This window comes from Stegodyphus dumicola, chromosome X2, assembly GCF_044657685.1.
Source record: "Stegodyphus dumicola isolate Sdum_Otavi_A_Nest chromosome X2, ASM4465768v1".
NCBI lineage: Eukaryota > Metazoa > Arthropoda > Arachnida > Araneae > Eresidae > Stegodyphus > Stegodyphus dumicola.
The window spans coordinates 40286626-40305237 of record NC_140781.1 but is presented as its reverse complement, the minus strand read 5'-3'; the positions used below and the strand labels follow the sequence as shown (position 1 = coordinate 40305237).

Here is an 18612-nt window from a genome sequence, read left to right as displayed (position 1 = left end):
ATATGGCAACCAATTTTCCCATCCCTTCCACTAGAGAAAAAAGCAGAAAAAAAGGCACCTTGTTCCTACCTTTTTACATTATGCATGAGCGGGGAAAAAGTTACTTCATTCTTACTTTCAAAAATTTCAGCAAAGTGTCTAAACCACATTTGATGTTTTATCGCTTTCAACAAATATGCCAAATTTCAAAATGCGCCAATATATAAATTCGCATATATATCTAGAAATTTTGATTAAAAAACTGTAATCTTTTTCAGGTATGCTTAGAAATACATCTACTTTAAGATGATGGTAAAAATTTATAAAAATTATTTTAAAATGCAAATTTTTAAAATAAATCATAAAAAAATGGGTGAATTTTACTTAGAATGAACCTGAATTTCGAAATGTGTAAGGAAGAATCAAATAAGTTTAATTAAAAAAAAGAGAGATTAATAAATATATGCCAAACTCAATTAACATTGAGGAGCTAAAATTTTGAGAGCCAATTTTTTAAAAACTATTCGTGCGATTTTTACAAAACTTGGTAGTTTGGCATAATTTGAGTCATACAATTGAAATATGGAAAAAAATTGCTATGTTATTTCAGAAAAAGTCCGATTTTGTGTCAAAATACCTGTATTAGAACAATGCTATATATAAATCTATTATATATCCTAAGTCACGCTTTCAAGACATGAAAAATGCAATCTGAATTTTGCGAATTGTCCCAGTAAACAAGATATATAGAACTGCCCCCCCTTTTTTTGCACAGTGTACATTGTATAATAATAATAAAACCTTGTATCAGTCTATTAAAAATTCTGTAATGCAAATAACATTAACAATTAACTAAACTTACATTTTCATCACTGTTTTCTTGTGGTTCAATCTCTTTAACGTAATTTGACGGCAGCCAGTGTTGCTTTTTCCCTCCATAGTCACCTTTCCACCAGCCACCGATTTCTTTCACAACATTTGTAATGATGGCGTGTTTACAGAAAGACAATTCGTCTTCCCGTTGTGCACGATAATCATACAAAGCTTTTACTGTTATCTAAAAAGAATAATTTATTTACTATTACATATTTAACAATACATACATTTTAATAAAATGAACTGGTATAACAGCACCATTTAAATTAATACACGAATTTACTGTTAAAAATGTTTACTTACTATTAAGTAGTAGTACTTACATGGTATAATTCCCGATCTAATTCTTAAAAAAACAGTACTTAATATGCTTACTATTTAAGTAACACACAGTTTAAATCTTGAAATAAACTTTTGCAATGTAGCTTATATGCTCATCAACATTTAAAACATCAATACAGAATTTTAAAAGAATTTGTTAAAATCCTAAATTAGACTACAAATGGTTATCTCTTCTACAACACAAAGCAAAAGTTAAAGTTTCCATTCCTTGAAACAAATAAATCTTAACTGTTAGCTTTACTTTATCCTTTAATCAAATGGCTGAATTGCTAATCTGTTTTTAAGCACTTCTATTTATTTTAAGTTACAAAGTTTCTTGAGAAAAAGTCTGCTATGACAATACCTACCTCATTGCATTTCTTACACTTGCATTTATTTCACAACCATCACCCTATTTACAAACTTAAATATCATCAACTTCTATTTTTTCCCCAGATTCTGAAGGCACAGCAAATCAACTGTTAAACAAAGTTTATGTGTATAAAGAGCATAGAGTGAATGACTGAAAAGGAAACATGTACACAATAGTAATCATAGCATGAAGTCTGAATAACATTCTATAATTTGGTTATGGATAAGCATACTTGCGTTATCACCCTATAAGAGGGTATGTTTTAGTGAAAGAATATTTAAGGGAATTGATCATATGAGAATAACCACAAAAGCATACTTCAGCAAACCCATTCAATTGTCAGGAATAAGGCTTGAAGGATGTATGACTGTTTGTGTATTTAACAAATCAGCCATAGATCAGAAGTAACATAACCTGAGATAAGTGAAGAGGATAAGTAAAAATTAAGTCATCATTCAGATGCATAACTTGATAACAAATGAGTTTTGTTGAAAACTTATATGTAAATGGTCTGCACAAGAGGTGCTTCCTACCATTCAATATCCAGTTGCAAAATATAACTCATTTTCCTTGACAAAGAGGAACACATTTTATTAAGCTCATTTAAGAAAAATTTTCAAATTCCTACATTTAACTTTAAAAATGAGGCTTCACTGAATCATTAGTTACGCTATAACCTTAAAAAAAGTGACGAATAGCCTTTTGAGCACTCAGCTGCAGTTTCCAATGAAGGAAATTTTTACAGAATTAAAATTTAATGAAAAGAAAATTAAAATTTAACTCAAGTTTTCTCCTTCATAGAAGCAGAGATAAGAAAAAGAACGTGCTATAGAATGCCAAAAACAAGACCACTAACATGCTCTGACTGTTCAACAGCCTAATATTATGCAGGTAATACATGGTATGATGAAGTTTGGTGAATGTGTTCCCAAATAAAATTCTTCCATAAATCACGAAAAACATTTGATTTTCTTTTAAAATGTTCATCATATGCAAAGCACTTTTGATATCGACTGCCAGGAAACTGCAGTCAAAGTCCTGTTTTGGTACTGTATGACGAACTCTTGTCTAGGGCCAGATTAAAACTTTCAGAGGCCTTAAGCAGCAGAGCCCCTGTATACACTTACATCAATTCCTCCTTTCTCAGTCTTGGTTTAGCTGCACCGTACATTCCATGGCAAAATGGGCAATGGCAAATGCAGGTTTTTATAGTGTCCCCTTTCTTGAATCCCTAAGCACTTGTCTGTGTTGCCTCCTTTCCTCGATGGCCTTAAGCATGATCTTATTTTACTTAATGGTTCACACAGCTCTGCTCTTGTCACATACCTCTGGATGTCTGGAATGTTCCAGATTAATTCTCTTTAAGGAATTATTTCCAGTGCAAGAACAGAAAGAAGTTTACTCACACAATCCCCTCTGTCTTAAAAAGATGGAGATGTCTTAAAAATCTTATGAGGTTGATGTGAGGGTTTCTTCCAATGAAATCTGTTAAGATAACATTTGTAGAGCTAAATTAAAATTCACATTTCTGACTAAAAGCAGGACAGCAGGTTAAAATGTGATTGACTAAAACGGGAATGTTGCTAGTGCCACAAATAGGCTCATTATCTCCTTTCGAGAAATACTGATGTGTCAGTCTGCAATGAATGACCAATTCGTAGGCGAGTCAGTAGTACATCCTACTTCCGATTCCCTTGCGACTCCAAGTACCCCAAATTGGGTTTTACCTGCTTTAATTTGTTCAGAGTTTGGCATTCCCAGAATTCTTGCCACCTGGACAAGATCTTTGCTCTGATGTAATGTTCAGTATTGAATTCAGATATAGCTTCAACTGTGGTTATAAATGTATTCTGATCTGGAGGCAGCAGGGAACATGGAACTTGCCATCTCTTGATCATAAAAGATCTGTTAACCAAAGAAGTGGATTCATGGTTTGGGGTAGAATCATCAAAAAATGACTGCATTAAATGGTATATTTTTTATGGATATTCTGTAACCAGTCACAAGTATATATATGGATGACAACTTGGAATCCCAAGTAAGGATGGATGCTAAGAATGCTGGTGGTCCAGACTTTTGTTAATGGACAAATTGCTTGTTCATATCAAGTATCTGTGCTGTCAGAAAACTAAAAAACAAAATATTTGACTCTAATAAATCGGCTAGTTTACTCACCAGATTTGAAGAGAATTAAGCATGGGTTGGAAGCCCTAGGCTGCCAAACTGCATTGCACCAAATGCCTGCTCAGATCTTCAGGGTATAAAAAGTGCATTTTCAGAAGAGTGGCATGTAATTCCATGAGACCTTGGTTAACAATTTAGTTAATTTTATGAAATGAGGAAATGAGATGTGCTTTAATGTCAGAGATGACTATATACTTCATAAAAGGCAGATTTGAAGAAAACAAAGGACATCACTTTTCCATCATTTTAAATTTCATAAATTTGATTTAAAATTCAATACTTTGAAATTAATCTACTGGAAACAGAATAATTTATGTTAAATGATGTTTTGTACAAACTACTTTATCATATTTCTAAAAGTAACAATGTTTCGTCTGTATCAGTTTTGAAGAGCACAGTAATAAATAAATATACATACAATCAAAAGAATTATGAGACACTGTGAGTTCAGTATGGTGTTGCCAAACTGTTGACCATAAAATTTATTATTTTGTAACAGATGATGCAGCAAATATGGCAAATGTTAGCGAAGAATGCTTCATTATTAGCTAATCGTTAAAAAAGAACAAATGATACTAAGCATGCTATTCAAATCATAAAATATTTCCAAATATCCAATTTTCCCAGGCAATATTTAATGAATACAATGGAACTGGTTTAAATATACTTTGTGAAATACATTGGAACAGTACATAGCTCCCTTTAAAGCTATATAATGAACAATCCAATTTTTATTTAAATTATGAAAGAGAACCGAAACATAATAAAAAAGAATTTTCAATCAAAATCTCTTAACATGATAGTCAAACAAAATATAGATAGATCTCTTACTTTGCTTGAAGTTTCAGTCACTCTGGAGAAAATTCAGAAAAATAATTGCAGCATTGCTGAAGCCATTAAAGTTTGGTAAGATCTCAAAAGATCTTTATAAAATAACACACACACACAAAAAAAAAAAAAAAAAAAAAAATTAAACTAAGATATGAAAAAGCACTATCAAACATATTTTTAGCATGTATTTTATCATTAAAATATAAAGCTGAAGCTTTACTAGTACGTAAAATGCTGCGGGCATTATTCAAATGAGTAAAAGAAAAATATGCAGACACTTGGTTTGTTCAGCATTACATTAAAATTTATAATTTGTTTCACCTTTCTGTAAAAACCTTTTTGAAAACGAAGCAGCTGAGTCAGTGGCAACACTTCCGTGATGGAAATCAGAAAATCTTGTGAAAGAATACCAAAAGGAAAAGAACTGGATGTCATTGAAATATTAAGCGCAACAACAGCTTCATCAGCAGGAACTGGAAGAACGTTTTGTACTTATGAAATTGTACACAAAAACTAAAAAATGATTAAAGGTATGAAAAGGCAGGAAAACTTGTTTTTTTTATTTAAAACATTGAATGCAAATGGCAGTAATAAAGACACACTATGCTAAAATGTTTTGATATAATGCAGATTGCAGATATAATCTTATTCCTATAATTACATGTGCACTGACAGTTTATTAGTATTTCTATAAAAAATGCAACTAAAAATAGTTTCTTGTGTGTGTGAGCACATAATAATATACATGTGTCGGTAAGTTTATATTTAATACATTAAACTGACTTCACAACTTACTAATGCCAAAAACCTGTCAAACTAGGTTATCGTCTTTATGCTAGTAATTAATAAAATTGCAATTTATATTACATGTGATTATTAATTATCATATCAATTTACATTTAAAAATATGCTTTTTAATATCATTCAATTACAGTTTTATACTTGCCAACCTTCATCATTAAAAAGTCAGGAGATTTTTCTCAGCGGCAAAAAGATATTTTAAATGATAAAAATACATTTTTAATAATGAATTAACTTTAAATAGTTACTAATTAATGTCTAAAAATTCAGTTCTAATTAATTGCAAACAGTACAAAAATACTTACATGTCAAAAACATTTTTATAATTTGCATCTTCTAACCAAAAAATACTTTAATCAGTTTTCATACAAATGCTATGAACAGTGACAGATTTTGCTTTCATTAAGGAAAGAAACTTTATAATTTTGCTCATAGAACTTGCAATGTAGACTTGCCTTTGCTAATAAAAGCTTTTCTGATGTGCCATTACTAATACTAGATCTAAATTTAGTCCTTGTTTTTGCAGCAACACTGAAAACTCCTCTCACACTCTGCATTACTATGAGAAATTGTCAGGATCACCAACATTATTCTAGACAGATCAGTATACTGAAATTCCATCAGCACCTTTCGGTTTTCTAATTAAACTATACTGGGTGTCAATCCTAGATAGTTTTATAACTTCACCCAAGTTTTCAAATTGTAAACTGCAAAATTTTAACTACAATTTACCAACTGCAACATGCAACATCTATATCATTGCCTTTCATGACTAAATGAAGTAAAACTGGAAATCTATTCAAAAAATATATCAGAAAAAGATCCATATGCTAGAGCAGAAACATCTGCAACTTCAGCATACAAAATCACTTCATCGTTGATTGAAAATTTATGCAGTAGAAGTAGCTTCTAACGTGGAAATATAATTTATTTTTGTCTTCCTCTGAAAGCTCTACTACTACTTTATTCTGATTTTTCTCTTTCACCATAAATCACATCATATATAGAATTAGAAGACAAAACAAAGATTGGTTTTACAAACTCTGATAAAATATCTTTGAACAGATCATAAATCCTCCATTGCAAAACAAGAATTAATGGAATTCTGCTTTGTAAAATGATTGCAAAATGAATTGTACACAAAAGCAAAATACGTTGTTATAGTCTGAAGATAAAACATAAATATTTGATATTCACAATATAAACTTACAGTAATCCGAAAACGTTTCCTTTGTTGAGCCTTTTTTTAAATTATTATTTTGAGAAAAATCTGTATCACCTTTATGCATATATTCTGAGAACTGCCAATTAAATTGTGCACTTGTGCAGAAATTAGTTTATTTTTCTCAAACCTATTTTTAACAGTGGAAGTAACAGTGAAAGGGCTGACTGGTTGGCAAAACAAGCTACAATCTTCATATTAATATTCCAATGATTCTGCCCAAGTCATTCTTCAAGAAAAAAGTAGGGATGACACAATACTCCAGTGGAACGAATTATACAGAAATTCTACTACTGCCTCTTTGACTAAATTATTTTTCCTTCCATTCCATTGAATAATAAACTTTTTTTTTTTTCCAATTTTTAAATTACTAAATTTCTAAATGGACATGGTAATTTCAACTCATATCTGAAGAGATTTGGGTTAACTAATACAGACCTGTGTTCCTGCAGACTAGGGAGAGCACAAAATGTTGAACATTTGTTATTCTATTTATTGTTCAAAGCTTACGGATGGATAAAAAGAACTCATTTCTGTGAACATCAAATATCCCCCCCTCTTCAAGTGTTTCTCCAAAATAAAATGGTATTCTCTTTCTTCTGCATATTTATCTCTTACATGTCATCTGTGAATTTTTGGTCCATTTCATTTTGTGTTGTTTTATTTGTTTGGTATTTTACTTACTTCTGTAAGCCTTGTGTAATACTACGTGATGCACAAGGAATTTAAATATTCAATTAAAAAAAAGGGGAAGTCTCACTTTAATTTAGGCTCTTATAACTTTCAATAGCGCCTTGTATCTTAACTCTTAAGACAGATTTACTGCTTTAAAAAGTAAAAAAAGTGGGTTCAATTGGTCAAGGATTCTAGATAAACATTTTTTTAAAGATAGCCAACGTGTACAAAATGCAAGTTATAAAATGTTTCAAATTTCTTTTTTTATTTCAGTACTATAAAGCTGTTGAAATTGTTTCAATTTTCCCTTCCTTTTAGAACTCCTTCCAAGATAATAATAAATATCAACAGTGTGTTCATCCACACTTATTGATAAAGAAGCTGCCCCTTTTTGAGCTACTAAATTTAAGACGTGACAGGCCCATATCATAATTTGCAAATCTGCATTTCCTTTTTCAAGATGTCTGCAACACGTCTTCAAGCCTACCATTATGGTGAATTATCAACACCAAGTACTAAGCAATTATCCAAAAGAATTGCACTTTCTTTTACAGTTTTAATAATTAGCTGTGCTATATTAAAGACTATCGAATGTCCTAAAAACAGGGATAGAAAGAAAACTACACTCAATTTCTGAAGGAAAGGAAACAACAATTAGATAGTTTCAAATTGGTATTATAGTTTCCATTCATAGAGAGACATACTAGAACTGTTTTAATACAAACAGTAACTGAAGATTTATTTTTCATACCCATTTCTTTAAAAGCCACAGATGTTTTGGGCCTTGCGCTTGAGTATTTCTTAGCAACTGCACTGCAGGTTGCGCTCCAGTAAAAAGATAGAGAACAGGCATTCTACTTTAATAATTTTTTTTTTCCTTTGTTTCCACAGAAAAATTTAATTTTTCGCTTTCTTCAACAGAACACATGTTGTCCTTGTGTTTTTGTATATGCACATGTTTGAGAACATTGATCCTTCCACTGTGCAAAATCGAAAAAGAGCAATGACAAATGGTACACATCATTTAATTGAGGAAATAATGGAAAGAAAGTCATCTGTGTACGATTCTTGCAAAGTAACATGAGTATTGTATCTTTTTTGTAGACATCACTAGAGCAAAAGATCATAATTTTTTAAACTGTTTCTCGAAAGTATCACACCGCTCAGCAACAAGATAAATGGAATAACAACTTAAATCTTGCTTTGTGCTCATTGGCTAATATATACCAGATGACAAGCAGTGGCCTTCAATGCAAGAACTGGAACACAAAGTTTTTGGACACATATGCTCTCAAAGCAGAAGCGTGCCATAATTTCTCACTGATTGAATGACTTCGATTTTCTTCTATATGCAATCTAGAGAAAAAAAACAAGTGCTTTTAGATGCCCCAAATCACTTTTTTTTTTTGGTGCAAATAATGTACTGGCAACTCTGCAGTTTTAATTATGTTGAAAATAACCAATTTGTGGTAGCCTTTTAATAAGTCACTCTAGAATAAAACATGCAGAATGATGGTCTGAGCCAATATCTACATTAATGGCCATGCATATTGATTCATTTATTATCAGAAATGGATCACTGAGATCTTCAAACTTTTGCAGATCCTCTCTCGCTGAATGCAATTAGAAATGAAGTCGTTCTCATGGAAGAAAATTCAAGTCCACATTGTGCTTGGCTAGCAGATAATTTTCTTTTTCAACAAAGAAATCCTTCGAATGGATTGATTAGTATGCCTCCCCCCAGACAAAAACTCAACATGGCTTGAAATACTTTAGGGACAAGGGCTGCTGATCAGTTATCACCTCCAGAAATAGTTAAGCAGCACAGGAGAGAATATCTGAATCTTTCCTTGATAGCCTTGATGAATCTACGCCTACCCAGCTATATAAAATATTTACATCATGATACAGTATAAAGTCTGAGATCAGAAATTGTCACAACTTTGGCAATTCCAGATTTCAAATCACCAGTTTAAATTTAGTAAGACATCTAGACATGGCAACATTGGGGCTCCACTTATTATTTACGTTGGAAGAATGCTAACCCTCCAATAACACCAGTGCCAAAGCTAGTATTGATACAATGGGCAGCAAACATCACAGCAGCATAAATTAGCGATGGTAAGATTTTTAGAACTTAAGAAAGAATTTAGGGCTAGCAAAATTTTAGAATTTAGTAACAGGCAGCAGAATTTAGGACCTGCAGAAATTGCACCAGGCAGCAAAATGTATATTACCAGTCATACCCTCTCTACATTCTTTTAAGATCTGAAAGTGTGATCTTGGCCAACATCAGTACAGCATCAATAAGTATATTGTTATCAGCTAAGGTGCAAAATCTAAGGAACCTCAGAAGATGACATACCAGCTTTCTTTTGTTGAGTACAGTCAAAAGTCGTTAATCCGGACTCGTCGGGACTTCGGCGATTCCAGATTATTGATTTTTCCAGATCATAGATCATCGGTTTAAATCGCGTATGATGGCATACAGAAATTCTAAAATTAAAAATATGAAACCGTAATTTATGAAATAAAGAACAATTATGATCTAAAGGGTATCAAAATTTACAAAAAAAAGCTTAATATTTATTTGTTTACTTTATTAAACATTTCTTTCAATGTAAGTTGTTTAAGTTGCTTCGTTTTATGTGATAATACTTTCTCTTTAATTCTATAAACAGACATAATTTTTTGTTCAGTTACAAAGTTCCGCTGTTCAAGTCCCGTTAATTGCTGTGCCGAGAATACCGACTAACTGTCAATCGAAATTTTTTCGTTTTCACTAACCTCTCTGTCACATTCTTCATGTCTTTATCCATTTTTTGCAGCAATTCCACTTTTTGTTTGATGGACATCGAAACATACTTTCGTTTTGTACAATCCATTGGGAGCTCCAGATTCGGAAATTCTATTTGACATAATCGAAAGTTCAAGTTTACTTTTATAGTATTGCTCTTACAGTCTGCAAAAAATAATAAGCCGGATCCAATTCGAAAATTAAAGAACAACACAATCATCAACATTAACTGAAATAGATAATTAGATAATTTTAGCTTATACCGTTCGTTATACATAAAACGCGCACGCGAAAACGTATTCTGCGCTTGCGCACACGCAAATGCGCAGTCGTAAGAGGTCTTACGTGCACACGTAAACGCCTATGCGCATGTGTCAACGCGGCGCATGCGCAGAAAGTTTTTAGCTTTGAGGTCCGGATTATACATCATTCCGGATTATGGGTGTCCGAATTAACGACTTTTGACTGTATTATATTCTTCATTAAAAATTCTGTAAATGGGAATTTTTTTTTATAATTTTTGCTGGTGGTCTGGAGGTCCAGATATTAGATCATTCTGGACGTTATACATCTAAATTTCGAACTTTATTCAAACTATATTAAAAATTAAGGAAAACATTTAGAATTTATTGTCCATTACAGGAAATTGTCAACTAAAATAGAAATGGCATACTGAAACAAATTAATGAAACCAACATTAAAATATTTTATTTCATAAACCGTGTTATACAGGTTGATTCAAAACTAGAGGGGCAAATTTCTAGGAGGGTAGGCATTGGAATCGCATAGTCCCTACCCTCCTAGAAGGTCTAGATGACTTGGAACCACATAGCAATGCAGGGTTGGAAATGCAGTCCTAACAAGACTGGGTCATATTAAGGGCTGCAGCAAGAAATCCACTGACAGCTACCATTAAAGGTATTAGGATAGTAAATGAGAATACACCATGATTGCAAAATGACATTTAAAGACCATAAAGCTTAAATCAAGTCATGACTTCCCAATAATGAAGTTGCCTCAAGTTTTCTGGTTGCATACCTGGTTCCTACCATCTTCAGTTTTGAATGTTAGAGGGTGCTGGTTATTAGCTTATGGCAGTTGTTCGGCAGAGCTGTAGTTGGAATGCAGCATTAGCCATTTCAAGTTCTGATTGTATTTGAAGAGCATGGAACAATTGACAAACATGGAAATTATTAAGTTCAATGCAAAGGGCTGCAGCACAACTGTATGCCAAACGATATCTGAACAGAGGTGCATTGAATTACCAAATTTGCACAGTAACCTGTGTGAAAATGGGACATTCTGCAAGAGCAAGCATGATACTGGGTGGTCACGAATGACATGTACACCTGCCTTAGAAGAGAAGTTATGGCGCTGGGTGGAAGAAGCTTTAGATACAGGCATGTGAACCACTCCCCCCCCGATACTGCAGCATATTACATAGCATGTGATTACGTCCACATCCTTTGCAATGAGTTCAGTCATTGTAGCCTGAGGATTATCCTCAAGGCATGAAATTAATGTGCTTGTACGTAGACAAATTCAGCCAGAACCCAGCATTTCCACCCTGCATTTTTTTCATGGATGAAGCCATTTCCTGTTGTGATAGGATCTTCAGTCAACACAATGTTCATGGAACTGCAACAACCTATGAAGTATGCACCAACATGCTGTCCAATATCATGAATGTATGGATGTGTATTATTTGTGATTATTTTATTGCGCCATATCTGTTACCACTCTTATCGGATGCTCAAAAATAATCGGTTCTGGTGAAGGTACTACAATTACTAGAAAATGTCTATTTGATGCACAGTGGTACCAGAAGAATGGGGCTCTAGTTCATTTTGTCTGTGCTGTATGGGATTACTAGAACAATACATTTGTGTAGGAGGGGATTAGGTATTGAGGACACATCCTATGGCCACCACGATTAACTGATTATCTAGCCAGGACTTCTTCTTGTGCAGGACCCTGAAAGCCACGGTCTACGAGATGGTCACTGACTGTAATGTCAACCTCGTCACAAGAATCTCAACGGCATCTGCAAACATTCGTGACATGTCGGGTATTTATAAAGAGGTTTCAGCAGCCCATGCTTTATTGTTGTAAAGCCTGCACTATGGTGAATTGTAGGAACTTTGAGCAGTTGTATTGAAATTGAAAGTGTGCATGTATTGTAATATATCACTAAAAAAGAGTTTTCCACTCATTATATCCTGTCATTCCCACATCTTTGTTTATCCCCCAACTGATCAGACGTAGTAGGGAAAAAATTTGTTAGAATTCATCGTGATTGAAAATTGACTTTTAAGGGACATAAAAATATGTTCTGACCTTCCTGATGACATAGGTCTCTGACATTTCGTAACATGGCATAAGGACATTTAGAAATGCACTGGACATTTTGAAATGGCACATCTTCACGGCTACCGTGAACATCCGATAGATGCCTAGCAAATTTCAAACCATCTGAGATTCCATGTAGCGCCCATGTTTAAGAAACTTCATTATCAGGAAAGTCAAGCTTATGGTCTTTAAATGTAAATTTGCAATCACTATCTATTCATATTTTTCATCCTAATAGTTTTATTTTGGGCTAGAGCTTGGTTTAATGTTGGTTTCCTTTTGTTTTGAAACATTATTTTCTTGTTTTTTTTTTGGGGGGGGGGACCTTTGCAAGTAGCTCTCAAAGATTTTCCTGCAACAACTCCTACCACCCCCTTGACTTTGTTAGGATTGCATTTCTCACCCTGCATTGCTATGGGATTCTGAGTCATTCACTGCTGGCCACCCAAATTGCAACACCAAGAAAGACAAGAGATACCACAACAAAATTTATTTAGTAGATAACATGCTGACCAAGTATCAAATGACTAAATTTATAGACTTCTGTGAAGTGTGGTTCCTTCCAGAATCAATAGCCAGAGTAGCCACAATTGTTGAAGATCACCGCTGCCACACGCCTCGGCATTGATTCAAAGAGACTTTGGATGTGTTCTTGGGGTACAGCAGACCAAGCAACTTCCACATGTTGCCACAGTTGATCTGGTGTGGCAGCTTGGGATGTAATCTGGGTCAATCGTTCAGCAACCATGGACCACATGTTTTCTATCGGTGAAAGATCCGGAGAGCGATCTGGCCAAGGAAACCATTCAATCTGGCGATAGACGAAGAACCCTTGGACAATGCGTGCCACGTGTGGTCGCGCATTATCCTGTTGAAATATGGCTGTGGGAAAGCCCTGAAGGCAAGGAAGGACAACTGGCTCCAACACCTCGGAGGTGTAGCGCTGGCTGTTTAAAGTACCGGCAATGCATATTAGAGGAGTGCAAGAGTGATATCCAATACTGCCCCATACCATAATATCCAGTGCAGGAACAGTGTGGTGGTACACTACGCAGTTGTTCAGCATCCTCTCTCCAGACTCGAATCCGACCATTGTGGTGTTGCAGACAGAAGCGTGACGCATCAATAAAGACAATTCCATTCCACTCTGCCATCCACAATGTTCCTGCAATCACGTGAAGTGGTGCACTGAGGTGGATGCGATCGAACATGTCGGTCCGTCGTACCCTCCTGCATCCAACGGTCACTTATCTGCATTACAGTTGTTTGGACCATCACGACTACCAATTTCCCTGAAAGATAATCCACACTCTCTGTAGGCTACTATCCTTCCTCTGTCGAACTCGGATACTTGATCAAACAATGATCGCTGTTTACTACGAGGCATAATTGATGATTTTTTTGAAAAAAAAAAAGAAAAACTCAATTGCCGAACTTGAAATCGTTGAAATCTCCAAGCCTTAAATAATGCTTTGAAGTGGCGCCACAGGTGCATGTGATGTGTGTCTGATTGAAATTCTAATCATTTGCATATCTCAGCTCTGCTAATGCATGTTGTAAATTTCATGTTATTTGCACGCTTGCTTTAGGGTGTTGCATTTAAGGTGGCCAGCAGTTTAGATGTATCTTACTCCTGGAATTCTGTTCCTTTAGGTTTGAGTCACCCTGTAAAATCTAATTTGTGCAAGTAAAAGAAACATTTCAAATTCAAGTTCTACTTTATACTTTAACAGGGTTCGTACACATTTCTATGCATGGAAATTAAGGACTTTTAAGGACCATTAATGAAAAAATTAAGGACCTATGAGCAAATAGCAAATTAATAATTTCAATTAAAAATACTATTTATGCCTGAACTTTTGTAATACCATCCAAAAAATAAAATAGATCCCTATGTAGGATGCATTATTATTAAACATAACTTAATTAACATAATTATTAGTAAGTTTGAGTATAAAATATACTTTATGAAATTTATCAAACAGCATTATATATTTTACACTTATAATAGTTCAGCATATTTGAAAGAAGATAAGTGACATTTTATTTATGTTTTACTAATAGTTATGTTTAGTTACGTTTCATGTTGGATTTTTTTTTTTTTTTTTTTTTTTTTTTTTAATGTCTCATTACTTGCTCAATCTAGAGGTTTAGTGAATAGCCAGGTAGATTTTATGTCAAGCGTCATATGTTAAAATGAGAAGTAAAATCATAATAAGAATGATTTATAACAAAAGACTGGCTGTTGTCACAGCTGTTCCTTGCCTAAAGACAGACCTGCAGACCAGAACAAAAGTGAAAGGCCTAATGTGGGCACGGTTAGCTAGTTTTTAAAGTTAGTTGGGCTCTGTCTGTTGGAGTTAGTGTCGTAGCTCCATGTAGAGTTCCAGGGATTAAAACTCAGTTAATATACTTTAATGTGTCGTAGCTCCATGTAGAGTTCCAGGGATTAAAACTCAGTTAATATACTTTAATGTGTCGTAGCTCCATGTAGAGTTCCAGGGGATGTAATCCAGTTAATGTACTTTAAGGTTCCAATAAGCCACTAAAGCACCAGAGGTGACATTAAGCTGCTTTGTATTATTTTAGGTCTCACTAGATACAAAGAATAAGTTTTACATGAATTTTTACATTTTTGTGTTTTATCTTGTACCACGCTAAGAAATAATGAAAGGCAATAACTCACTTTAATATGCACAGATAATTTTTAAGGGTAAGCAGTTAATTATAAATTAAAGTAGATAGTTAGATAACGTTAATCATTATGGATTTACATGACCACTATTAAATTTTACCTATTTTTTAACAATACTATTAAAAGTACCTATTAAAATCACAATTTAATAAAATTTCACACTTTAAAATAAATGCAATTTATGTCATTGATTCTTCAATGATATTAGGATAATTATACATTAAAAGCTACAAAACATTTATGTTTTATAGCAACAACACTCAACAAAATATTTATGCTTCTTTTAATTTGAAGCCTGGCCAGACATTTTGGCTAATTTATATCGATTTCCTTCTCTTTAAGCATCTTTACTAAGAATTAGAAATTCCTCTCAATATGCAAACCAATGTTCTCATTAGTTTCTGTGTGCTTTATCTCCTAAATTGTCAACCTCTCCACAATGTACCTATGAGGGTTTACTTGATCTGGTAAAAGTTAAATAATCCAAAAACTCCCGAAAGACGTGAAGCAAATTATTGCTATGTCTCAAAGTAACTACAAAGTCAGACAAAGGTTTAAATAAGCCTCTTATTTAAAAAGAACTTAAAGGTATGTTCTTGTGCTAACCAAATCAATTAAAGTTTGGGGTGATGTAATTAAACAAGAACAATCAAATTCAAACAAAAAAATGTGGACTAGTGGTCAAAGACTATACAATTTAATTTAATTTTAAGCTGGCTAAGTAACTCTACTGTCATAACAAATTCAAATGTTGGCAGCAGTAATGCAAAGATGAATAATTACAAATTATCAGAGCCAGCAGGAACTAATGCAAGGAGCAACTGGAGGTCAGAAACACACTCGTCTTACACTCCAAACATCTCAGTTTAAAAAATGTCTAGGTGATTCCCATTCTGGGGAAAAAATACAAATGGGAAATTAGAGTAAAAGCTGAAATTGTAAACAACTGGGTAATTTACATAATAATAACTGTACATATCTTTGAAGAATAATTTTATACATTCAGTTTCTTTTGTCTACATTTTCTTTTCATTTTAGAACTTTTGGATTTAATTAAATATTTCTGTTATTCTAAAAAAAGCTGAAAACATTTAGAATGTATAGAAAAAGCTGCTAATTTTATTTCTTTAGTAATATTAGTTAGTTATTCATAAGAGATATGAAATATATATGGTAAGGGCCGGTTACAGAGCTGGTGTGGCAGAATTTTTAGAATTTAGTGACACACCCAGCAACAAAATGTAGAAATGGCAAAACTTTTAGAAATTAGAGCAGGCACTGGAAGCAGAATTTAGAAAGGCACTAGTCAGCAAAATTTAGGATCTACACAGAGAGGTTTAATATTCCCCGTGATTGCACTAGGTGGGAAAATGCCTAGCGTCAGACCAGTGTATGATGCATTAAGACATATTAGATGAATTTTTTAAATTGCCAGTTTTCAATTTCTTTATTAATGAAAAAATTCCTTTCTTAAATGCCTGTCCATGTGATAAGATTAGAAGCATTTTTAATATTTTCCATACTTGTGTCTAGTGAAAAGTAGAGAAAATAAAGGGAAGATAAGCATGTTATGAAAAAGATTCTACTATCAGAAGTAAAACATTCAAGTATTATGTTTTCGTCGTTCTTCCAGATACTATCCAAAAAGTAAGAAATTCATTGCAAATGTTCTGTAAAATACATCCATTACGTGTTAATACCATAGTGACATTTTTCATTTTGTCACATTTTTCTAAAATCTTATGGAATCGTGGGTCCATAAATCTTGCCTTCAAATCTTTCTAAACTTTCCAAGTTGCAATGTCTAACGTCCTGAAGAAAAAATACCCCTATCAGTTTTGTAACAGCAAACAGCCAGAAATATTTTGAAAAAAAATCAGATGAAAAAAGTGTGAAATTAATTAATTTTATAGAGAAAACTGATGCATATTCTGAGAATTCGGAATACTCTGAGACAATTACATGAGAAAACTGTTACCATGAAAAAAATTGAAAAGATATTTTTAAATTAATATATTACTTTTTAAATATAATTCCAATATAATACCATTATTTTAATGAAATTTATCAATGTTAGAATGTTTAAAAAAATCACCGAAAAATTCCCAGCTCTTGGAATTTAAAATTTTCTATAGAAACTTATCTTAAAAATCGCCAAAATGTTGATAAGTCGCCAAACTTAGATCCTTCAATAAAAGAATTCACATCCCCAAAAGCGAAAAATTGTTTAAGAGCTCTTCATTAGAAAAAGTGAAATAATTTCGAAATACTGGTTTCACTTCTTGCTCAGAAACTCGAGTATCCCACCATTAAATAGGAACAAATCATAACCCATTCAAATAACCATATTTATCTGTGAATCGCCAAAAATATACCTCCAAACTGCTAATTCACACTCAAAATGGCAGTCGTAAAAACAGACAGAAATTTCACATGATTAAAAGTAAGGACCTTCTGCCGATTTTGGCCAAAATTAAGGACTTTTAAGGACCAAAAATGGATTCCAAAAACCTTAAGGACTCTTAAGGACCGTACGAACCCTGTTTACCCAACTGAAAGAAAAAAAGCTACAAACCTTGGAAATGAAGCAGTTTGGATCCATATACATTCCGGCTGGACCATACACAGGTGAATACTCTGGCTCCTAAGAAAATAAAAATAAAAAAGTTAAATATTAAAAAAAATTGTGATCTGAAAATTTCAGATCAGTCTGACCCCTCAAGAAGTTAAATTTTTTTTTAAAACAAAAATATTTCACTTAGTCTACTTAAATAAAAATGAAATCTTCTGTTAAGTCATAAAACTGAATTTACTGCTAAATAAAATTAAAACTCTTCAGAAAAGCATTCAGATTTTAATGGTATTTGATTATGCTTTTCTAAACATAAAATGTTAAAAGCAGAAATATATATATATATGTGTAGAATCGGTATTTACTGTCTAGGAATATGATGTTTGTAAACTTACTTCTTAGGTGGCTGTCTAGGGGCTAATAAACTAGTCCGATTTATGTAAAACTTGAATATTTAATGAAACATGAATAGTTGCTACAAACTACAAAGTAAGTACATACGTAGAAGGAAATAGATGAGATTATTTACAGATGAATAGATTCGACTGTTTTTTACATGTAAACATCTTTCAGTCGCGTCCTCGTCTTAATGGCGGAATCGTCTGCCTTCTATCATCGGAAAAGTAAAAGATTTATTTTCACAGCTTGTCGCGTCATCTGATTATAATGAACGATGCCATCCCATATTATTATAATATTACTGTTTGAACAAAATTTAAAATAAATATACAGAGAGGCATGCAATCTAAATGTCACTACAAAACCTTGCCTCAGCAGTTTTATTCTGGACTAGAGAACAGTTGAAAAAAAAAATTAGATATTCTACAATCAACAAATTTAGAATATGTCAGAAACCTATTTTATTCATAACATTCAGGATATAATAATACATTTTGCAAAATATTGTTATGAAGTCCAGATAAAATTAATGGTTAAC

General features: G+C 33.0%; 1 protein-coding gene across 4 annotated transcripts in view; it reads right to left on the bottom strand.

Annotated features, from left to right (window-relative positions):
* Positions 1–18612, bottom strand: part of sl (small wing phospholipase C gamma 1) — a 326005-nt gene that overhangs the window by 137664 nt on the left and 169729 nt on the right. For all 4 annotated transcript variants that reach the window (XM_085809362.1, XM_085809364.1, XM_085809363.1 and 1 more), the window contains exons 19-20: positions 17679–17747; positions 842–1036 (exon numbers count right to left, since the gene is read on the bottom strand). In XM_085809362.1, coding sequence (XP_085665488.1) covers positions 842–1036; positions 17679–17747 — 264 coding nt within the window. The remainder of the gene's footprint in view (positions 1–841; positions 1037–17678; positions 17748–18612) is intronic.